Raw genomic sequence first — 23,605 nt, forward strand, 5'->3', positions numbered from 1 at the left:
AGGTTTCTGGGGAGTGTGGTCTGCAACTGATGTGTTCATTTGCACACATTTTAGGTTCTGTAAAACTCAGAATGCTTCATGAGGCAAAAAGTCTTATTTCCATGTTTCCTGAAGACTACAACTATAAATGGATAAATAATGTAAAGGTGTTTAATTGATTTTGAGAGAGAGAAGAAGGAAGACAAAAGGAGAAACACAGATGGGCTGCCTTCTCCATGCCCCTGAATGGGGATTGTGCCCATAACCCCAGCTGGTGCCCTCAAAGGAGAATCTAACTGGCAAATATTTGGGTCATGAAACAATGCTCAACACACTGAGCCACTCCAGCCTGAATTTTTTAAACATAAAAATAACACATTAAGAGTAAAAGCAGGCTATGAGAGAATATATATAATCCTACCCTATTCATTTTTAAATAAAAATTGAAAGAATAGCCAAAACTGGTTTGGCTCAGTGGATAGAGCGTCGGCCTGTGGACTGAAATGTCCCAGGTTCAATTCCGGTCAAGGGCATGTACCTTGGTTACGGGCACATCCCCAGTAGGGGTGTGCAGGAGGCAGCTGATCGATGTTTCTAAGTCTCTATCCATCTCTCTTCCTCTCTGTAAAAAATCAATAAAATATATTTTTAAAAATTGAAAGGATACATAGGCCAACAAGTTGGTATTCCCTACACCACATGTGTCAAACACAAGGCCCGCGGGCCAAATCCGTCCCGCCAGACCTTGCAATGTGGCCCACACCGCGCTGTCATCACTGCACTCCGCTACGTTTCCATCACAATGACAGTTTATGACTGTTCAGTAAACCATTTGGCCGGCGATTTAGGCTGGATTTTAGATTTTGGCCCCTTCTCTGATTGAGTTCGACACCCCTACCCTACACTGTTAGAATATTTGTAATCAACACACATTGTGAAGCTATAAAGGAAAGTTACCGAATGTTTACTACATATGCCAGGCCCTGGATTCTATGCTTTACACACGCATTATTTCATTGAATCCTCTCCGCACCTGTAATAGTTTAACCATCTACCGAATGGAGAGGGAATCCAGGCTCAGACACTCAGAATAAACCGCCTAATTGTAGAGTTAATGAGACATGGCTCCCAGTCAAGCCCATGTGTCTCTAACCACATAGCTCTGGCTTCCAATGTTAGGCTCTGCTGCCTCCTAGAGGGTAAAATAGGGGATGCATTCATATAAGGGCAGCCTAAATGTTATTGTGGGTAAAGAACAGCCCAAAAGCTTTAGTGGATTACACTAACGAAGGCATGTTCCTTGTTCATAACACAGGTCCACTCTCATTCTCCTAGTATTGGCATAAAGGCGTAGATACCTGCTAGGAGTTATCAGAGATGGAGAGACATCAAGGCCAGATGGAGAGACATCTTCCAGACTCTGTCAGAGTGACAGGCTTCACTCCCACCTTATTTCATTGGTCAAACCACATCACAGGTTGCAATCAACATCAGGGTTCATTCAGCCACAGAATGTGACGTAATTGATGGGCCCCAGTAGGTCGACCTAATGGTGCCAGTCTCTTGTGGGGGACTGTGCAGGGCCAAGGGGAGGAGGGAGGGTTGGTGGGAAATGACAGAGGAAGTCTGTCAGGATGGGTCCCTGTCTCCTCATCCAGGAGGACAGTCCCCAGGTTGCCCTAAACTGTCACTGGGTGAACCTCAGAAAAAGGAGTTTGTTCAGATGTCATTGGCAGCAAACTGAGAACCCACTTGTGAGTGTGACCCTGGGTAAATCCCTGGCTCCTGTGTTCACCATGGTGGTCGAGGTGATGACTCATATGATAAGTGTGTTGATTGGGAAGGTACAGGAGTGCAAGCATCCAATATTGATATTCTTATATCATTTTTAAATAAATCTTTATAGTTCATACTATTACAGTTGTTCCCCCTTTCCCTCCATAGCTACCCTCCACCTGATTCCTACCCTTATCCCCCCTACAGTACTCTTCCGTAGGTGTATGATTTTTGTCCAGTCTCTTCCCGCACCTCACACCCCCTTCTCCCTAAGAATTGTCAGGCGACTCCCTTTCTATGCCCCTGATTCTATTATATTCACCAGTTTATTCTGTTCATCAGATTTTATTAAATTAATTTTTTACAGAGAAGAAGGGAGAGAGACAGCTAGAAACATCGATGAGAAACATCGACCAGCTGCCTCTTGCACACCCCCTACTGGGGATGTGCCCGCAACCAAGGTACATGCCCTTGACCGGAATAGAACCCGGGACCTTTCAGTCGGGAGACTGACGCTCTCCCACTGAGGCAAACCGGTTTGGGCCAGATTGTTTTATTCTCTTGACTTTTAGACTCACTTGTTGACCCTAAAGGTGAGTGTTAAAGAAATGAATGTGCAACAGCCACAGTCTTACCTTTTTTAATTACTCTTCAACCTCCAACTAATAAAATAGGTGATCTACAACTCCTCCCTCATCCAGACTGTTTACTATTTTCTAAAGTAGTCTTCACCTTGAACTACTCCTCATACTTACAGAAGGTCATGAACTGGTCTCTGAAATATCTCATACCCTAACAGGTAAAAGATAAAAGGTTTTATATTCCTCATGAACCTGACTGTTCCCACCATGAATTTCTCCATGTCAGTGGATGGTGCTTTCATACCTTCAGGTGCTAAATCCAAACCTTTACATCATCTCTGATTCCTACCTCGCTCCCCAAACTTCAAAATTAGAAAATCCAGGTGGCCACACATAAATCACCGATCCCTAAGGCAACTGCTTCTTCCACATCCACAACCACCACTGTGCTCCCATCACCATCACCCTCACCAAGGCCATCACAGCAGCTTCCATTGTAGTCTTCCTACCCCCGTCCTCACACCCATGCTGTGCCTCATGCTGCAGTCACAAGAGTCTAATGAGACCTGGGACACCTCACCTGCTCTACTGCTCCAATGACTCCAAATGACCCCACCACCAGCAGAACAGAAGTCCAAGTTGTCATAAAGCTCCTCTGGGCTTGATTCTTGTCCCACTGTTGCCAATCCCTATTTTTAAACAGTGGACACCTGATTGTCCCTGAGTCAGCTTAGTCTTCCCTTCAAGCCATGACACATTCTGCAGCCTTTGCTTGTGAGGACCTATCACCCACAATTCCACTGGTTGCCAAAATCAGGCGCCAATAATATGACCTTTGACCTGGGCTTTAGGGTTCTGGGCTTCTTTTCCCTTCAAGGTCCCCCAGTCCAAGGTCCCTCGATAAGAGCGGCTGGACAGCCCAGGCCCCACAGCCTGAGGCCCCCGCAGTGGGAGGCCCTGACCTCAGCCCACAGCCCGGCCCCTGAGCGGCTCTGACCGCAGGGCCTGTGGAGCTGAAGGTGCTGAGGGCCCGGCTCCCCCGCCAGGACCCGGGGCCCAGGCTGCTCGGGGCCTGGCCCAGCCCCGGGGCCGAGGCCGCCGCCCCCTCGGGCTCCGTCCCTCTGTGCGCACAGCCAGCCCGGCCCTGAGGAGGACAGGCTCCTCCCGGAAGCCCCGGTCCCTTTAGACACACAGGCCGGCCGCCCCCCTCCGCCCCGGCCTCCCGGGCCCCGCCCGCCCCTGCGGCCCCCACGGGCACTCACTGCTCCGGGCGGCGGCCTGGGCTGCGGCCTGGGCGGCGCCGCCCCGAGGCGGGAGGGCGCCGGGGCCGCTGAGGGCGCTGTGTCCGCGGGAGGAGGCGGGGGCCCGGGGACCCAGTCCCGCCGGGTGGGGTCCCCCCGCCTCAGACACCCCGCCCGGCGGGACGCCGTCCCCCACGCCTCCTCCTTCTGGCGACGGACGCGGTGAAGCCCCTGAGCCGGTGAACAGATTGAGGAAGTCAAAATGTCCGCCACAAGGAAGAATCCGGAAGTCCCGCCCTAACCGGATGCACTGGCTCCAAAGGCACTGCGTAGGCGCATTGCTTTCTGGGAAATGTAGTTCTCTTAGCCGCCCAGGAGAGGGCTGGCTTTCCAGCCCAGGAACTTGAGGAACAAGGTGTGTGGGGCTGCCAGGGGAGGCTGGGGAGGGAGAAGATGGGCCCAGAGGCCTGGTGACTTGGGACAGACTGACGGACCTCCCAGGGGACGGGGGTGGGGTGGGGCGGTTGGTAGAGATCCTCCAAAGAACATATACATGGGGGAAATCAGAGACATCTGTAACATTATCAACAATAAAAAATACATAAGACAGGTGAGGGGGCAATGGGGGTATAAGGACACACATGAAATACCTTAATCAATAAGGAAATTTTAAAAATAATAAAAAATTTAAAAATACATATTTAAAAAGTATTTCAAAAGAAGATAGCCCAGCTGGTGAGGCTGAGTGGTTGAGCATCAACCTATGACCCCGGAGGTCACGGTTGTATTCCTGGTTGGGGCACGTATGTGGGTTGCAGGTTCAATCCCTGGTGTGGGCAGGGACTTGCAGAAGCCAGATAATCAGTGATTCTCTCTTATTATTGACGTTTCTCTCTCTCTCCAGTCCTCTAAAAAAAAAAATAATAATAATAATTATATATATATTGAAGAATAATATGCAAATTGACCATCACTCCAACACACAAGATGGCCTTCCCCAAGTGGTCAAAGATGGCGGACCCCATATGGACATAAGATGGCTGCTACAAGATGGCCACAGGGGAGGGCAGTTGTGGGCGATCAGGCCAGCAGCGTTGGGCAGTTAGGGGTGACCAGACCAGCAAAGAATGGGAGTTGGGGGGTGGGAGGGACCAGGCCTGCAGGGGAAGGCAGTTGGGTGGCTCAGTACTGCAGCAGAGGGCAGTTGGGAGGAACCAGGCCTGCAGGGGAGGGCAGTTGGGGGCCACCAGGCTGGCAGGGGAGGGTAGTTAGGAGAAACTGGACCATCAGGGGAGGGCAGTTGGGACATCCAGGCCTAAAGGGGAGGACAGGAGCAACAAGGTCAGCAGGGAAGGGCAGTTAGGGGTGACCAGGCCAGCAGGGGAGAGCAGTTAGGGGTGATCGAGCCAGCAGGGGAGTAGTTAGGCATTGATCAGGCTGGCAGGGGAGTGGTTATCCAGGAGCTCAGAATATTCAGGCTGGCAGGCAGAAGCAGTCAGGGGCAATCAGGCAACAGGCAGGTGCGAAGTTGGGAGCCAGAAGTCCTGGATTGTGAGGGATGTCCAACTGCCTATTTAGGCCTTCAATATCCTGCTATCTCTCTTCTTCTGGCACCCCCAAAATTAGGAAGTTGGTACACTTAAAGCTGTCGCAGGGGCTCCTTACACTATCATCACACTTTTGAATTTTTCTTTCTGGTTGGGTGTTTTTTGCTTCCTCATATTCCAGATCTTTGCCATGGATCACTGCATTAGCCCAACAATAACAGGAAGGTGTGCATCCCTATGACACCAAAATTCTGTACCTGGCATGTAAGTGCCACACAACACCCGTCTTTCTAGGAATGATCCTAAAATTCCCCATGTTGTATCATACAGTTATCACCAGAAATGGACTCAACCTAATTCCCTCTATAGTAGGGGTGTCGAACTCAATCAGAGAAGGGGCCAAAATCTAAAATCCAGCCTAAATCGCGGGCCGAATGGTTTACTGAACAGTCATAAACTGTCATTGTGATGGAAACGCAGCGGAGTGCAGTGATGACAGCGTGGTGCAGGCCACATTGCAAGGTCTGGCGGGACGGATTTGGCCCGCGGGCCTTGTGTTTGACACATGTGCTCTATAGCAACATCAGGGATCTGTGGCCATGAATTCACACTCCCTCTCCAAGAGCACATCACTCCTTCTCCCATACTTCCCACGCCCACACCTGCATTCCCATAGCCCAACTCCCACAGACATCTCCTTGGTCTTAGTCATTACTCAGCATGTGTGTTCCAGAGAAGGCATGACAAGTTCATTTGTCAATTACTAACCTGATTCTGAATGTCCACACCCAAGACACAGCCTTCATTTCTGGTATGAAGGCCTCCCACCCAACTTGTTCTTCCTTCAACCTCCCCTATTGAGTACCACATCAGAGCCCACCTCTACTACTGCTGCACTTGATGTCCCTTTTCCACTCACAGGTGGCCACACCTAAATCACTGATCCCTAAGGCAACTGCTTCTTCCACATCCACAACCACTGTGCTCCCGTCACCATCCCCCTTACCAAGGCCACCACAGCAGCTTCCATTGTAGTCTTCCTACCACAGCCCTCACACCCATGCTGTGCCTCATGCTGCAGTCACAGGAGTCTAATGAGACCTGGGACACATCCCCTGCTCTTCTGCTCCAATGACCCCACCGCCAGCAGAACAGAAACCCCAGTTGTCACAAAGCTCCTCTAAACTGGATTCCTGTCCCACTGTTGCCAGTTTCTGTTTGGACACCTGCTCGGTCCTGATTCATCTTAGTGTTCACTTCAAGCCTTGGCACCTTCTGGAACCTATGCAAGGAAGGCCCTATCACCCACAATTCCACTGGCTGACACAATCAGGTTCCAAACACATGACCCTTGACCTGGGCTTAGCATTCTGGGCTTGGTGTCCCTTCCAGGTCCCCAGGTCCAAGGTCCCCCGAGGAGAGCGGCTGGACAGCCCAGGCCCCACAGCCTCAGAGGCCCCCCCAGTGGGAGGCCCTGACCTCAGCCCACAGCCCAGCCCCTGAGCGGCTCTGACCGCAGGGCCTGTGGGAGCGGAAGGCGCTGAGGGCCCGGCTCCGCCGCCAGGACCCGGGGCTCAGGCTGCTCGGGGCCTGGCCCAGCCCCGGGGCTGGGGCCGCCACCCCCTCGGGCTCCGTCCCTCTGTGCGCACAGCCAGCCCGGCCCTGAGGAGGACAGGCTCCTCCCGGAAGCCCCTGTCCCTTTAGACACACAGGCCGGCCGCCCGCCCTCCGCCCCGGCCTCCCAACCCAGTCCCGCCGGGTGGGGTGCCCCCCGCCTCAGACACCGCTGCCCGAGCATATTTGTATGTATATGGTACCCCTTCATGCTGACGGAACACAACTTTCCTTTAAATCATCCCAGGGAGAAAATAGAACCAACAAAATTAAAGGTACAAAACTAAAAACACCTTTACATAAAGATCGTAAACCAGAGCAGAGGATAGCAAGAGGTTTGTATGTGGATGAACTGAACCTAAAACACTTCATCACAGCATACTGTGAGTCCCACAACGTCCCTGAAAGAGTTAGCATTTCTTGGTGGAGGAAGTGGACTATGGAAAAAACCTAGATCAGGTCAATTCTCTGGTCAGAAATAAAGGAATGACAATTCATCCAGGAGCTCAGAATATTCGTAATTTTCTCAAGTACAGTCCCAGAGCATGCAGGGGTTGTGACTGAGGCACACTCTTCGGATGAGGCAGGCGGTAGGAGTGAAAGAGCTTCCACACAAATCCTTTCAATGACATAAATCCGGCTTCTGGAAGTGTCACTTATACCTGAAACAAAACAGGCATCTAGCAGAGTGCATGTTTAGATAAAGGGGTTTCCATTCAAGTAAATGCGGGTAAAAGCTTCTTCTCTGGTTGTGTTCTTCTGAGTGAGAAAGTAAAATATTCCCTGGACATTTAAAGCTTTTCTCCAGTGTGTACGCTCAAGTGTTGCACGAAGAAAGATTTGTAGTGAAAAGATATCCCACATTCCATACACTCATGAGGCCCTTTTCCAGTGTGAACTCTGTGGTGTTGAATGAGAGTACATTTTTTCCTGAAAGACATACCACAGTCACTACACTCATACAGCTTTTCTCGTGTGCATTTTCTGGTGTTTCATGAGATTGGAACTTTGACTGAATGATTTCCCACATTCACTACATTTATAAGGTTTTTCTCCAGTGTGAACTCTCTTGTGTACAGTGAGGGCAGAACGATTACTGAAGGTCTTCTCACAATAACTACACTTATAAGGTTTTTCTCCAGTGTGAACTCTCCGGTGTAGAGTGAGGGCAGGCCTGCTACTGAAGGACTTCTCACAATCATTACACCGATAAGGTTTTTCTCCAGTGTGAACTCTCTTGTGTACAATGAAGGAATGACTATTACTAAAGGACTTCTCACAATCACTACACTTATAAGGTTTTTCTCCAGTGTGAACTCTCTGGTGTACATTTAAGGCATAACCATTACTAAAGGACTTCTCACAATCACCACACTTATAAGGTTTTTCTCCAGTGTGAACTCTCTGGTGTACATTTAAGGCATGACCATTACGAAAGGACTTCTCACAATCACTACATTTATAAGGTTTTTCTCCAGTGTGAACTCTCCGGTGCCTAATGAGATTAGAGGTAGTTCTGAAGGACAACCCACAATCACTACACTCGAATGGTTTTTCTCCAGTGTGAATTCTGCGGTGTTGAGTGAGGGAAGACTTTAGATTGAACAGCTTCCCACAGTCAGTACACCGATAGGACATTACTCCAGTGTGATCCCTCCTATGTTTTTTGTGGTTAAAGGTACCGCTGAAAACTTTCTCACATGTATTATACTCATATTTCACTTCTCTGGCGCTGATGCCCTGGTTCTGGTTTTGGCTGGCAGCTTTTTCACATTCATCCCATTGGTGCTGCCTTTTTCTACTGAGAAATTCCTGTGAAATCTCAATACGACTCTGGGGTTCCTCAGTGTCGAGAAGTGCCTGGTACTGGACAAGCTCTGAGATGGCTGGGAAGTCATCCCCAACTTCCTTATTGTTTAAAGACAGCGCTTGTAAATGAAAGCTGCACTTGGTCACAAATGAGGCCCCGTCCACAGCTGTTTTCCAGGGCTTCTCTCCACTGGATTCCTTCAGTTGATGGGGAGGGTTTGCACTGAAACCGAAGTCTCTCACACATGCATCACTGAAGAAGGCTTTCTGCTCAAAGTCTGCTGCTTGTGACTCAGTCAGGTGCAGAATGTCTTTCAAAACAGAGAAACACCTCCCACAGAGATGCATCCTCTTTGTTGCTAGAGCTGAATTAGGAGCACTAACCTGCAACTCCCCTTTTACAGATACATGCTGCTCAGAACACACCTCTGCATCATCCATTTGATGCCCACAACCTGAAAACAGAAAAATGGTGATGAAATGAATGTCGACTGTGGTTACAGGGAGAAGTCTCATTACAAAAGTGTGTTGCACATAACAAGTTGGTTGCATGCAAATGTCTGACAGTAAATATCTGAAGGAAATATTGACAAGATGCTGCTGTGAAGATCTCGGCGTCTGAAGATTATCATACAAGGAAGACCTCATGCAAAATATGAAACAAACATGGCAAGTACCACATGAAAAAAAAGCTGGATCATTTGCTCATTTTTCTGCTAATAGTGTTAAACAGGGCTTGTCTGCTGGTGGCATATACTAGCTGTGCTTTAAGGTTGGATACCACTTATTCCACAATAACTTGTAAAATTCTCAAAAACCAGAATGTTGTGTCAGGGTCTAGTGACTCAGTTCTGTGCACCTCGTAACACATATCCATGTCAATATTTGAAAATACTGCAGCCCTAACCGGTTTGGCTCAGTTCATACACCACTGGCCTTCAAATAGAAGAGCCCAGGTTCAGTTCTGGCCAAGGGCATGTACGTTGGTTGTGGGCACATCCCCAGTACGGGGTGTGCATGAGGCAGCTGATTGTTTCTATGTTTTCCATCCCTCTAACTTTCTCTCTGTAAAAAATTTCAATTCAACATATTTTTTAAAATAAAATAAAATAAAATACTGCAGATAGAATAGTTCAGAAGAACAGGTGATGGAAAAGAGCCAGAGGGTGAAGGTAGCCAGAAACCAGGAAGCCACAGATTAAAAGATAAGTCAGGGAAGTGTCAAGCAGGAGAATAAAAAGGTTGAAGAAAGCTGCTGCCAGTGGCACCACAACCTAAACTTGTTGGACATGAGCAGGATCCCGGTATGATCTAAACATCACCCTTACGTCATCCCTCCCCCCTAGCTGCAAATCAGGAGGGCAAGGCAACCCTTATGCCATAATGTATGTTCACCTTGTGACAAAAAACCGTTCTCCTTGCACCTTTTACTTTACAAAATATAAAACAACAATACTCTGTGTTTTATTAAAAGACAACAGTGGTGAGTAGCCAGCACTGACCTGAGCAAGACAGCATTCAATAGTATTCAGGGAACAGAATATTACAAACAATTGAAAGAGGACTTTCAAGAACTGTCCATGGGCTCATGCAAGTACAGACCATAATCTGGCACAGTTAGTCACAAAGAGCCTTTAGCTGGAGGAATGCTGCAGAAGTGGGAGCCATGTATGTGGACATAGACACCCTCCCAGGAAGAGAAAGTGAAAGCTTGGAACCATTAAGCTGTTTGCAACAATCCTGATTCCCAGATACTTCCTGTCCTATCTGAAGCTATGGGTGTGAGGTATATTCATGGAGTCCTTTGTTCAGATCTTTCCAAATTACTCAGCACTCTCAGTCACAGTACATTTGACAGGACAATGGGGAAAACAAGTACAGCCCACAGTCTGGCTGTGAAAGCTATATCCGGAAAAGAAAGGAGGAGAGGACGTCACCTCAGAACACTAGGAGAGATGTGGAGGTCTTACCTACAGATGAGACCAGTGCAAAAGCTTCTACCATCATCTTGCAGTACAGACGTCTCTGTGCCTCATCAAGGATCCCCCACTCCTCCTCAGAGAAGGTGATGGCCACGTCCTCAAAGTTCATCTCCTGTCACAATGGGCAGAGTACAGTCCATGATGAGTTACTCTTTTAGGATTTTATGTTCATAATACTCCCCAACCTCTACATCCATCTGCTCCCTCAACTCTCCACATTAGAAAAGAGTCCAATCAAAGTCATTCTCTCTTTTTGGTCCAGTCGATGCCGTGTATTCCCCCAACAATAAGGGCAAATAATCTTGTAGATGATATCTCTTCTCTGAAACTCACATGTAGACCACACCCCTTTTCAATGCAGTGGGTGTCATGAACATAGGGTAGGGAGAGATGGTGTCCATAAGGAGACTGTGAGTGATTTGCCACCGTGTTTGACAGGCAATCACCTTGTCATCTCTCTATTCAGGGAATCGCAAGGTTATGGTATCATTGTTCAAACTTTTGAACCTAATCCGAGGGTTCTGACGCCATCACTACCTGCTGCACATAATGCTTTGAACCACACTTCTCTCACACAGCTGTATTCCCAGAGACACAACTTCAAATGTAACATAAAAGTACCAATATGACCACAGTTTATTTCCTAATCACCTTCTTTTCCAAAATTCTACCCCACCACCTCTGTAGTGTATTTCTCTCTTACCCTTCTCCCATCTCCATGCCAAAGTTTCAAGCCTAGAAGACAGGGATGTATGCTATCTTATAATTATTGATCAGTGTAACAGCCCTCAACAACAAAAGCTAGGTGTGCACATAAATTCCACTGAAGCGCTGCACCAGGAATGTTCCACCAGAACACACCCCCTTTCATGAATTAATCGGTAATTCACCATATCATATTGCCAGACATCATAGAAATGGACTCAAACTTCATGTCAATGTCAGGGCCCTTTAACTATGAAGGCACATGACTACTCCAAGGGCATATCACACTTTCTCTTACACCCATCTCACACCTACACTCCCACACTCACAGCACCCAGGGTGATTTACTTGACTTCCTACTCATTACTAAGCTTGTGTAGAGTAGTGAGTGCTTGGCAAATTCAAACAGGATTAATTCCTACACCAACTCTGAGAGCCCACACTCATTGAGGAAGCCTTAAGTTCTTCTATGGAGGCCTCCCTCCCTGATTGTGTTTCCCTTCGATCTCAATTACTGACAACCACATCAGATCTCAGATATCCGGAAAACACCTCCACTGGAGCTGCACCTGATGTCCCTTCACCAATCACAGCTTTCAGCCCTAAAGTCCCATCACCTAAAGCCCCTACCACATTCCCAATACGTCTGACAGATGCCCACTCGTGCCACCCAGCAAATCAACCAGATTGATGAGAACATCCCAGACTAAGGCTCAATCAAAATCCTGGTGTGCGTTTAACAAGTGAATATGCAACAGCCGCAGTCTCACACTCTTTGACTCACTCCTTGGTCTCCAATTAAAAAGAAAGAAAATGACCTACAACTCCAATCTGGTCCTTATATTCCCACCTACATTTTAGAGTTGTTATTCTGAACTGCTCCTCAGAGTTCCAGATGCTCATGAACTGCTCTCTGAAATATCGGAAACCCTAATAGGTAAAATATAGAAGTTTTGGCATCCCCAAGTAACATTACATTTCCTAATATGCATATCTGCATCTCAGCTGATGGTCCTTCCATACCTCCATCTGCCAAATGCAAACCTTCACATCATCCCTGCCTTTTTTTTTTGTAATTTCTTTGTTGATTAAGATGTTACATAATGTGTTCATTTTCCAATCCCTCCCCACCCCCATAACCCCTTACTCACATCCCTGACTCTTACCTCTTTTTCCACCTCCAAATTAGAAAATCCTGGTGGCCACACCTAAACCACCAATCCAGAATCCAAAGCTTATTTAACCTCCACAGCCACCATCAGGGCCAGTTACCATCACACTCACCGAGACTGTCACAGCGGCTACCATCCTAGTCTTCTACCGCCTCCATCCCATCTATATACAGGAGCTCTGTGTCATGTTGGAAGTGTGCTCTGCAGGTAATGGGAGGTTTCGAGCAGTAGGGGCAAGTCATGTGATCAAGGTCTCATTGGATTCTCCATGGCTGCAGCATGATCAACTATATAGATGGGTCATCATCCTCCCAATATATCGGACCCCTCTACTCCCAACATCTGAAAATATACCAGGTCTTCCAAGTCAGTCTCTCTTTGTATTCCTGCAGATACTGTGCTTTCCCATGACAATAAGGCAGGTAAGCTGATTGATGATACCTGTGCTCTGGGCCTCACATTGGGTCTAGTCAACAAGTGGTTGTCATGAACATAGAGAAGGAGAGTTGTGGGCCATCAAGAGAGTGTGAGTGGTTTGACACTGATCTTATCAGGCATCCCCCTGGCATTGCCTTGGACTGTCCCTCTAAGACACAAAAAAAACATGGCATCACACTTTACCCTTCCAATCTCAATCCAGGGTGCTGAGGCCATCACTTTCCACTACCTGCTCCATATAATTCTTTGAAGCACACTTTCTCTCACTTATCTTCATTCCCAGAGGCAGAACTTCAAAGATAACACCAATATGCCACGATGAGAATCCATTGTTTCACAATCAGCTTTTTCCCCCAAATTCAAGTTCACCACCTCTGTAATGTGTATCTCCCTTTTCCTTTCCCATGGCATGGAGATTTTCAAGCCCAGGTGACCCTAAAACATGCTATCGCTTTCCAATGGATCACTGTATCAGCCCTCAATACCAACAGGCAAGTGTTTCCATACATGGCATCTAAGATTTGGACCTAGCATGTAGCTAGATTCCTTCAATAGAAACCCTAAAATTCCCCCATAGGATATCATAGAGACACCACCAGAAAGTGGATTACCCTTCATTCACCTGTATGTCAGTGTCAGTGTGCTCTAGCCATGAATTCACACTCACTCTCCAAGCACACTCATTTTTTTATTTATTTTTTTTTCAGAGAGGAAGAGGGACAGAGAGCTAGAAACATCGATGAGAAACATTAACCAGCTGCTTCCTGCAAGCCTCCACTCCCTCCACTGGTGATGTGCCCAAAACTAAGGTACATGCCCTTGACCGGAATCGAACCTGGGACCTTTCTGTCCGCAGGCTGATGCTCTATCCACTGAGCAAAACTGGTTTCGGCTGTACTCACTCTTTCTACCACACCTCTCACACCTGCACTCCCTCAACCACAACCCTCAGAGTTATCTCCTTGGCTTCCGAGTTTTCACTCACAGTGTGGTACAGAGAATGCTTGGCAAATTCCAACTGAATGAAGTTCTATCCATCTACGGAGGAATATTTTATGGTGAACATTTTTTGGGAAAACTTCAGAACCCTATCTCAGACAATGCCTCTCTTTTGTTCATGATCATCCATGGCCTGTTACCTGAGAATCAACATAAAAAACCTCACACAAAATTTTGCCTCATCTTCTGATGAGGCACTTTGCCTGAGACACACCCTGCAGAGCTCAGACACTGCCTGACACCTCGTTCTGCTGGAGACCTGGCGCTCCCACCCTCAACCAAGTACACCTGGATAATGTGCCTATCCTGGGTTTTCATTGGCTAAACACAGCCATTCTTAGGTGCAATGCCCATTGGGTAATGTACTTTTCTAGGACTCCCAAGTGGAATTAGGATCCAAGACAATCACTGGCCTTTCCAAATATTGGTGTTTGAGAGCAAATATTGGTGCTGGGTAAGGAGAACTTGAGATTTTGATGACAGGTTTCTGGGGAGTCTGGTCTGCAACTGATGTGTCCATTTGCACACATTTTAGATTCTGTAAAACTCAGAATGCTTCATGAGGCAAAAAGTCTTATTTCCATGTTTCCTGAAGTTGACAACTATAAATGGATAAATAGATGTTTTAATTGATTTTGAGAGAAGGAAGACAAAAGGAGAAACACAGATTGGCTGACTTCTCCATGCCCCCAAATGGGGATTGTGCCCATAACCCAAGCTGGTGCCCTCAAAGGAAAACCTAACTGGCAAATGTTCTGGTTAACAAACATAGCCACTCCAGCCTGGATTTCTTTTTAACATAAAAATAACACTTGATTGGGAAGGTATAGGAGTGTAAGCATCGAGTATCGATGTTCTTTTATTTTATTATTTTTAAATAAATCTTTATTGTTCAGATTATTACAGCTGTTCCCCCTTTTCCTCCATAGCTACCCTCCACCTGGTTCTTACCCTTATCCCCACTACAGTACTCTTCCATAGGTGTATGATTTTTGTCTAGTCTCTTCCTGCACCCCTGCACCCCTACACATCCTTCCCCATGAGAATTGTCAGGCCACTCCCTTTCTATGCCCCTAATTCTATTATATAATATTCACCAGTTTTTTTATTCACTTGACTTTTAGACTCACTTGTTGACCCGACAGGTGAGTGTTTAAGAAATAAATGTGCAACAGCCACAGTCTTACCTTTCTGAATTACTCTTCTATCTCCAACTAATAAAATAGGTGATCTACAACTCCTCCCTCATCCAGAGTGTTTACTATTTTTTAAAGTAGTCTTCACCTTGAACTACTCCTCAGATTTCCAGATGGTCATGAACTGGTCTCTGAAATATCTCATACCCCAATAGGTAAAAGATAAAAGATTTTACATTCTTCATGTACCTGACTGTTCCCACCATGAATTTCTTCATGTCAGTGGATGGTGCTTTCATACCTTCAGGTGCTAAATCCAAACCTTTACATCATCTCTGATTCCTACCTCGCTCTCCAAACTTCAAAATTAGAAAATCCAGGTGGCCACACCTAAATCACTGATCCCTACGGCAACTGCTTCTTCCACATCCACAACCACCACTGTGCTCCATCACACTCACCAAGATCATCACAACAGCTTCCATTGTAGTCTTCCTACCCCCGTCCTCACACCCATGCTGTGCCTCATGCTGCAGTGGAAGCCTGAGACCTGGGACACATCACCTGCTCTACTGCTCCAATGACCCCAATGACCCAACCAGCAGCAGAAAGGAAGCCCCAGTTGTCACAAAGCTCCTCTGTACTTGATTCCTGTCCCACTGTAGACAGATCCGATTTTTAAAAAATTAACACCTGCTCATCCTTGAGTAGTATAGGAAAAACTACATTAGCCAGAAGGCTTGGTCTTCACTTCAAGCCTTCGCACATTATGGAATCTATGCAAGGAAGGGCCTATCACCCACAATTCCACTGGTTGCCCAAATCAGGTGCCACTCACATGACCCTTACCCTATGGTTAAGGTGCTAGGCTTAGTGCCCATTCCAGGTCCCCAGGTCCAAGGTCCCCCGAGGAGAGAGGCTGAACAGCCCAGGCCCCACAGCCTCAGAGGCCACCGTAGTGGGAGGCCCTGACCTCAACCCACAGCCCGGCCCCTGAGCGGCTCTGATCGCAGGGCCTGTGGAGCTGCAGGCGCTGAGGGCCCGGCTCCGCCGCCAGGACCCGGGGCTCAGGCTGCTCGGGGCCTGGCCCAGCCCCGGGGCCGCCGCCCCCTCGGGCTCCGTCCCTCTGTGCGCACAGCCAGCCCGGCCCTGAGGACAGGCTCCTCCCGGAAGCCCCGGTCCCTTTAGACACACAGGCCGGCCGCCCCCCTCCGCCCCGGCCTCCCGGGCCCCGCCCGCCCCTGCGGCCCCCACGGGCACTCACTGCTCCGGGCGGCGGCCTGGGCTGCGGCCTGAGCGGCGCCGCCCCGAGGCGGGAGGGCCGCCGGGGCCGCTGAGGGCGCTGTGTCCGCGGGAGGAGGCGGGGGCCCGGGGACCCAGTCCCGCCGGGTGGGGTCCCCCCGCCTCAGACACCTGCCCGGCGGGACGCCGCTACCCACGTATTCTCCTACTGGCCGCCTGAGCGCTGCCGCTGAGTCTGTGAACACGCGGAACACGCCAAAATAGCCGCCAGGAGGAGGACACAGGAAGTCCCGCCCCAACCGGATGTGAAGTGCCAAATGCTCTTTACCTCTCACTCTGGTGCAGTGCCTTCTGGGTAATGTTTTTCCTATCCCAGAGGACTCATCCTAGACAAGAAACTTGGAGAGTAAAGGTGTGAAGGACCCACAAGTGGTGCTGGAGGAGGATATGGGGCCGGAGATCTGCTTACCTGGTCCACAGGGACAGATCCACCGAAGAACACATATAAGGGGGAAATGGCAGACATCGGTAATACTACCAACAATAAAACATACTGATAGTAAAAGAATTATTTTTCAGCCGAAACAGGTTTGGCTCAGTGGTAGAGCGTCAGTCTGCAGACTGAAAGGTCCCGGGTTCGATTCCGGTCAAGGGCATGTACCTTGGTTGGGGGCATATCCCCGGTAGGGGTGGTGAAAGAGGCAGCTGTAATGCCCAAGTGTCATAAACCCCAAAGACTACCTGGGAACCGAATCCAATGCAATTGCAGAAAGCCTGTATTTATATCGGACTAGTCAGAGCTCAGTCCCACTTACACCTGCGAGGGCATGGGGAGAAAGAGAAAGAACTTAACCTATCAATGGGTTTTATAGGGAGGGTGGTGCCGCTACCTTGGCTGACCTGATTGGCTGGGTTAGGCCTAGGGTTCAGTTACTGGGAGCTGGACCCGCCCCACCCTGCCCTCTCACCCTGCCTGCCCTCTCACCCCGCCCTGCCCTCTCAGCAGCTGCTGGATGTTTCTCTCTCACGGCCATTTCTAGCTATCTCTCTCCCTTCCTCTCTAAAAAATAAGTTAAAAAAAAAAAAAAAAGGAACAAGGACGTCCTAAAAAATAAATAAAAATAATAAAAATGAAAGAATTATTTTTCAAATACTGTATCCCAGCTGGGGTTACTCAGTGGTTGACCATCGACCTATGAACCAGGAAGTCATGGTATGAACCAGGAGGTAATGGATCTATTCATCGTCAGGGCACATACATGGGTTTCAGGCTCAATTCCCAGGGAGAGGGGAGGTACAGGAAGAAGGCTATTAGTGATTCTCTCTCATCATTGATGTTTCTATCTCTCTCCTACTCTCCCATACTCCCTAAAATCAATACAAAATATTATTTGAATGTGTGATTTACATGAATTGTAATTAAATGAATCTTTAAAAAGGTTTAAAATTTGAGGGTTCAAGATTTACTGTGTTATTATGAAAGTTCTGGAGCATATTTGTTGTAACTGTATCAGTATGTTGGAAATAAAATACAAGAATGTACTACTGAAATATGTTATCATGTGCATATTCACAGTTTTCTCTGGCAGTCTAAAACTGACCATGGTAAGAATATTTATGCCAGGGTAATTGACAAATACTGTAACCGCACACTTCATTTAATGTATTAATAAATGCTTAGACTTCAATAAGAGTGGCTCTGAAATTAACAATGCAGATTAAATTTATAAGTATATGGTATAATTTTGCCTCAGTTCTTAATAGCATTAAAAATGAGTAAAATAATTTTCCTTCAGGATTCAAAACCAATGGTTTCACCTGGCAAAGGCATTACTTGAGTCACTGAGGAATGAGGGAAATTTAAGCGGCACAGGCCTCCTTCAGTTAAAATAAAAAATTTATTTGAACAACTTGAAAAATGATTCTCAGCAGATATTTTAACAAAGAAGATAAATACAGTGCAAAGAAATGTATAAAAATGTTCACCATAAAATATTCCTGCGTAGATGGAATTAAAACAAGAGCAAGTAATTATTATCTGCAATTCTGGGGTTATTATTTTAAAAGGTTAACTACTGAATGCCCTTGCAGAGTAGCAAAAAGATAGGAATTTTTATATATTCTGGGTTAGTGGTATACCAAAATAAATGACCATTTTGGGTCACAGTTCTGCCTATCTTAAATATAAAACATTCACCTACACAACAGTGTGATATGTAAACCGTATGTCTATACAGAGAACTGAATGCAAATATTACCAGAAGAGTTAGGTATAATACCCCAAACCTGTAAATAACAAAAAAAAACACACACACACATCCATATATCAAATAATAAACTGCTTATTCACAGAATCCAGTACTACTCAGCAATAAAAAACAACCACTCTTCACATAAGAATTTGTATTAAATCTCAAAATCAATGTGTAGCTTGGAGGAAACCAGTATTTATTAAAATATACATAAAATAGTATGAAATTATGAACACTACGAACTAACCTATTATGAAGAGTGGAAAATCCCCGAGTTCAAAGGAGACCCAGAAAGGCAGAGAGATTATAACAGGACAGTAGAAAGAAGGTATAGAGTTATTGATACAGAAAATGGAACTTTAATTAATAATAAACAGGAATAAACTGTGCCCTGTCCAGTGTCCTCCGTTGGTTGGTTGTGATCCCATTCACTGACAAGTCCCTGGTTTGATTCCAGGTCAGTAAACATCCCTTAACGGGATTTCCCGTTGTGCTGTGCAGGAGGCAGCAGACCTATGTTTACCTCTCTCTTCCAGTCTCTTACTTCCTCTCTCCCCCCTAAAAATGAACAAAATTATTTTCCAAAATATTTTCTTCAAAAGGAATCTCTGTGTTTTGCAAACATACAACTGTAAGCACATTGTTGCCCCACCCTGTGTAGGAGTTAAAGGTGAGTGTATGTCACATGTGACAGTTTCACAGCTTTCTCTAGGTCAGGGCTCACCAAATAGCACACATGAGAAAGGGGCACTTTGTTCCATTTCAGTTCTCATTCCCTGGGAAGACCAGTTTTGCTCAGTGGCAGCAAATATGGTCAAGTAGGGGAGACAACTAATGCTGACTGGTTAAAAAACACATTCTGGGACTGATTACAGAGTGATCCTTCCTCTAGCTGTGAGGTCTTGCCTGCTGGGCAACAACCTTGAGATGAACACTTTTAAGGGGCCAGGAAATCCCCAACACCATGAAATTATTTTGTTTGCTACTGAGGCCAACTACAGGAAATAGTGATGGAGGTCCTCCGAACGTTCTCACAGATCATACAAACAATAGGACATGAAATACTTTGGATTTATGTTGAAAGAGGCACGTTTTATGCAGTATAACTGCAGTGTTAGCCTTAACTATGAAAACAGTGTTTAGGTCCCAAACTAATTCCACCTCAGAGTCTTACAACCAATGACACCAGGCTATGAAATCTCATACATCGTGACACATGACCTTTTCGGAGCACGTGGAGAGTAATTCCCCTAAACATTGCTGACATTTAGGTAATACATACTGGGAAAAGGGAATATAATTCATATTGTTCACAGGAACACAATAAAGGCTGCCTGTTCAGGGCGGCCTTTGACCATTGACCTCTACAATAAAAGAGGCACCAGACAGCACATTAGAACCACAAAGTCAAGCACACTTTCTATCAAGTCCTTGGTCGGCAATTTAAAATCAGCCAATATTAAACAAAGAATGATTTTCTGCCAACAAGCTATGCCTTCCAAAGCACGGAAAGTTTGAAATCACACCATATTGCTGGAGCATATATATTTGTATGTATATGGTACCCCTTCATGCTGACAGAACACAACTTTCCTTTAAATCATCCCAGGGAGAAAATAGAACCAACAAAATTAAAGGTACAAAACTAAAAACACCTTTACATAAACATCATAAACCAGAGCAGAGGACAGCAAGAGGTTTGTATGTGGATGAACTGAACCTAAAACACTTCATCACAGCATACTGTGAGACCCACAATGTCCCTGAAAGAGTTAGCATTTCTTAGTGGAGGAAGTGGACTCTGGAAAAAACCTGGATCAGGTCAATTCTCTGGTCAGAAATAAAGGAATGCCAATTCATCCAGGAGCTCAGAATATTCGCAATTTTCTCAAGTACAATCCCAGAGCATGCAGGGGTTGTGACTGAGGCACACTCTTCGGGTGAGGCAGGCGGTAGGAGTGAAAGAGCTTCCACACAAATCCTTTCAATGACATAAATCCGGCTTCTGGAAGTGTCACTTATACCTGAAACTTAGCAGGCATCTAGCAGAGTGCATGTTCTGATAAAGGGATTTCCATTCAGGTAAATGCGGATAAAAGCTTCTCCTCTGGTTGTGTTCTTCTGAGTGAGAAAGTAAAATATTCCCTGGACATTTAAAGCTTTTCTCCAGTGTGGACTCTCAAGTGTTGCGTGAGGAAAGATTTGTAGTTAAAAGATTTCCCACACTCCATACACTCATGAGGCCCTTTTACAGTGTGAACTCTGAGGTGTTGAATGAGAATACATTCTTTCCTGAAAGACATACCACAGTCACTACACTCATACAGTTTTTCTCCAGTGTGCATTTTCTGGTGTTTCATGAGATTGGAACTTTGACTGAATGATTTCCCACATTCACTACATTTATAAGGTTTTTCTCCAGTGTGAACTCTCCTGTGTACAGTGAGGGCAGAATGATTACTGAAAGTCTTCTCACAATAACTACACTTATAAGGTTTTTCTCCAGTGTGGACTCTCCGGTGTAGAGTGAGGGCAGGCCTGCTACTGAAGGACTTCTCACAATCATTACAGCGATAAGGTTTTTCTCCAGTGTGAACTCTCTTGTGTACAATGAAGGAATGACTATTACTAAAGGACTTCTCACAATCACTACACTTATAAGGTTTTTCTCCAGTGTGAACTCTCTTGTGTAGAATGAAGGAATGACTATTACTAAAGGACTTCTCACAATCACTACACTTATAAGGTTTTTCTCCAGTGTGAACTCTCTTGTGTACAATGAAGGAATGACTATTACTGAAGGACTTCTCACAATCACTACACTTATAAGGTTTTTCTCCAGTGTGACCTCTCTGGTGTACAGTGAGGGCAGAATGTTTATTGAAAGATTTCTCACAATCACTACACTTATAAGGTCTTTCTCCAGTATGAACTCTCTGGTGTACAGTGAGGACACTCCTACTCCTGAAGGTCTTCTCACAATCATTACACCGATACGGTTTCTCTCCAGTGTGAAGTCTCTGGTGTAGAATGAGGACAGAACTCCTACTGAAGGTCTTCTCACAATCACTACACTTATAGGGTTTTTCTCCAGTGTGAACTCTCTGGTGTACATTTAAGGCATAACCATTACTAAAGGACTTCTCACAATCACCACACTTATAAGGTTTTTCTCCAGTGTGAACTCTCTGGTGTACATTTAAGGCATGACCATTACTAAAGGACTTCTCACAATCACTACATTTATAAGGTTTTTCTCCAGTGTGAACTCTCCGGTGCCTAATGAGATTAGAGGTAGTGCTGAAGGACACCCCACAATCACTACACTCGAATGGTTTTTCTCCAGTGTGAATTCTGCGGTGTTGAGTGAGGGAAGACTTTAGATTGAACAGCTTCCCACAGTCAGTACACCGATAGGACATTTCTCTAGTGTGATCCCTCCTATGTTTTTTGTGGTTAAAGGTACCGCTGAAAACTTTCTCACATGTATTATACTCATATTTCACTTCTCTGGCGCTGATGCCCTGGTTCTGGTTTTGGCTGGCAGCTTTTTCACATTCATCCCATTGGTGCTGCCTTTTTCTATTGAGAAATTCCTGTGAACTCTCACTACCACTCTGTGGCTCCTCAGTATCGAGAAGTGCCTGGTACTGGACAAGCTCTGAGATGGCTGGGAAGTCTTCCCCAACTTCCCTATTGTTTAAAGACAGCGCTGGTAAATAAAAGCTGCACTTGGTCACAAATGAGGCCCCGTCCACAGCTGTTTTCCAGGACTTCTCTCCACTGGATTCCTTCAGTTGATGGGGAGGGTTTGCACTGAAACAGAAGTCTCTCACACATGCATCACTGAAAAAGGCTTTCTGCTCAAAGTCTGCTGCTTGTGACTCAGTCAGGTGCAGAATGTCTTTCAAAACAGAGAAACACCTCCCACAGAGATGCATCCTCTTTGTTGTTAGAGCTGAATTAGGAGCACTAACCTGCAACTCCCCTTTTACAGATACATGCTGCTCAGAACACACCTCTGCATCATCCATTTGATGCCCACAACCTGAAAACAGAAAAATGGTGATGAAATGAATGTCGACTGTGGTTACAGGGAGAAGTCTCATTACAAAAGTGTGTTGCACATAACAAGTTGGTTGCATGCAAATGTCTAACAGTAAATATCTGAAGGAAATATTGACAAGATGCTGCTGTGAAGATCTCGTCGGTTGAAAATTATCATACAAAGAAGACCTCAAGCAAAATATGAAACAAACATGGCAAGCACCACATGAAACAGAAGCTGGATCATTTGCTCATTTTTCTGCTAATAGTGTTAAACAGGGCTTGTCTGCTGGTGGTATATACCAGCTGTGCTTTAAGGTTGTCTACCACTTATTCCACAATAACTTGTAAAATTCAAAAACCAGAACCTTGTGTCAGGGTCTAGTGACTCAGTTCTTGCACCTCGTAACACATATCCATGTCAATATTTGAAAATACTGCAGCCCTAACCGGTTTGGCTCAGTGCATGTAGCATTGGCCTTCAGATGGAAGGGCTCCAGGTTCAGTTCTGGCCAAGGCCATGTACTTTGGATGTGGGCACATCCCCAGTACGGGGTGTGCATGAGGCAGCTGATTAATGTTTCTATGTTTTCCATCCCTCTAACTTTCTCTCTGTAAAAAATTTCAATTCAACATATTTTTTTTTAAATAAAATAAAATAAAATAAAATACTGCAGATAGAATAGTTCAGAAGAACAGGTGATGGAAAAGAGCCAGAGTGTGAAGGTAGCCAGAAACCAGGAAGCCACAGATTAAAAGATAAGTCAGGGAAGTGTCAAGCAGGAGAATAAAAAGGTTGAAGAAAGCTGCTGCCAGTGGCACCACAACCTAAACTTGTTGGACATGAGCAGGATCCCGGTATGATCTAAACACCACCCTTACATCATCCCTCCCCCCAGCTGCAAATCAGGAGGGCAAGGCAACCCTTATGCCATCCTGTATGTTCACCTTGTGAAAAAAACAGTTCTCCTTGCACCTTTTACTGTACAAAAACATAAAACAACAATACTCTGTGTTTTATTAAAAGACAACAGAGGTGAGTAGCCAGCACTGACCTGAGCAAGACAGCATCCAATAGTATTCAG

The 23,605-nt window shown here is 46.1% G+C and overlaps 2 protein-coding genes and 1 pseudogene across 2 annotated transcripts in view; 1 reads left to right on the forward strand and 2 right to left on the reverse strand.

The window, feature by feature from the left end:
- LOC118712380 (zinc finger protein 154) overlaps nucleotides 1–23,605 on the forward strand; it is a 280,454-nt gene that overhangs the window by 123,073 nt on the left and 133,776 nt on the right. The gene's annotated exons all lie outside the window — the stretch shown is intronic.
- LOC123651828 (zinc finger protein 664-like) lies at nucleotides 6,923–16,463 on the reverse strand. The gene is made up of 3 exons (XM_045577360.1): nucleotides 16,244–16,463; nucleotides 10,518–10,641; nucleotides 6,923–9,002 (listed from the first exon to the last, which is right to left on the reverse strand). Exons 2-3 carry the CDS (start codon nucleotides 10,636–10,638, stop codon nucleotides 7,696–7,698), a joined length of 1,428 nt encoding a protein of 475 aa, XP_045433316.1. The 5' UTR covers nucleotides 10,639–10,641; nucleotides 16,244–16,463; the 3' UTR covers nucleotides 6,923–7,695.
- LOC123651839 lies at nucleotides 21,589–22,635 on the reverse strand (annotated as a pseudogene).

Source organism: Pipistrellus kuhlii, unplaced genomic scaffold (genome assembly GCF_014108245.1).
Source record: "Pipistrellus kuhlii isolate mPipKuh1 unplaced genomic scaffold, mPipKuh1.p scaffold_m20_p_89, whole genome shotgun sequence".
Taxonomy (NCBI): domain Eukaryota; kingdom Metazoa; phylum Chordata; class Mammalia; order Chiroptera; family Vespertilionidae; genus Pipistrellus; species Pipistrellus kuhlii.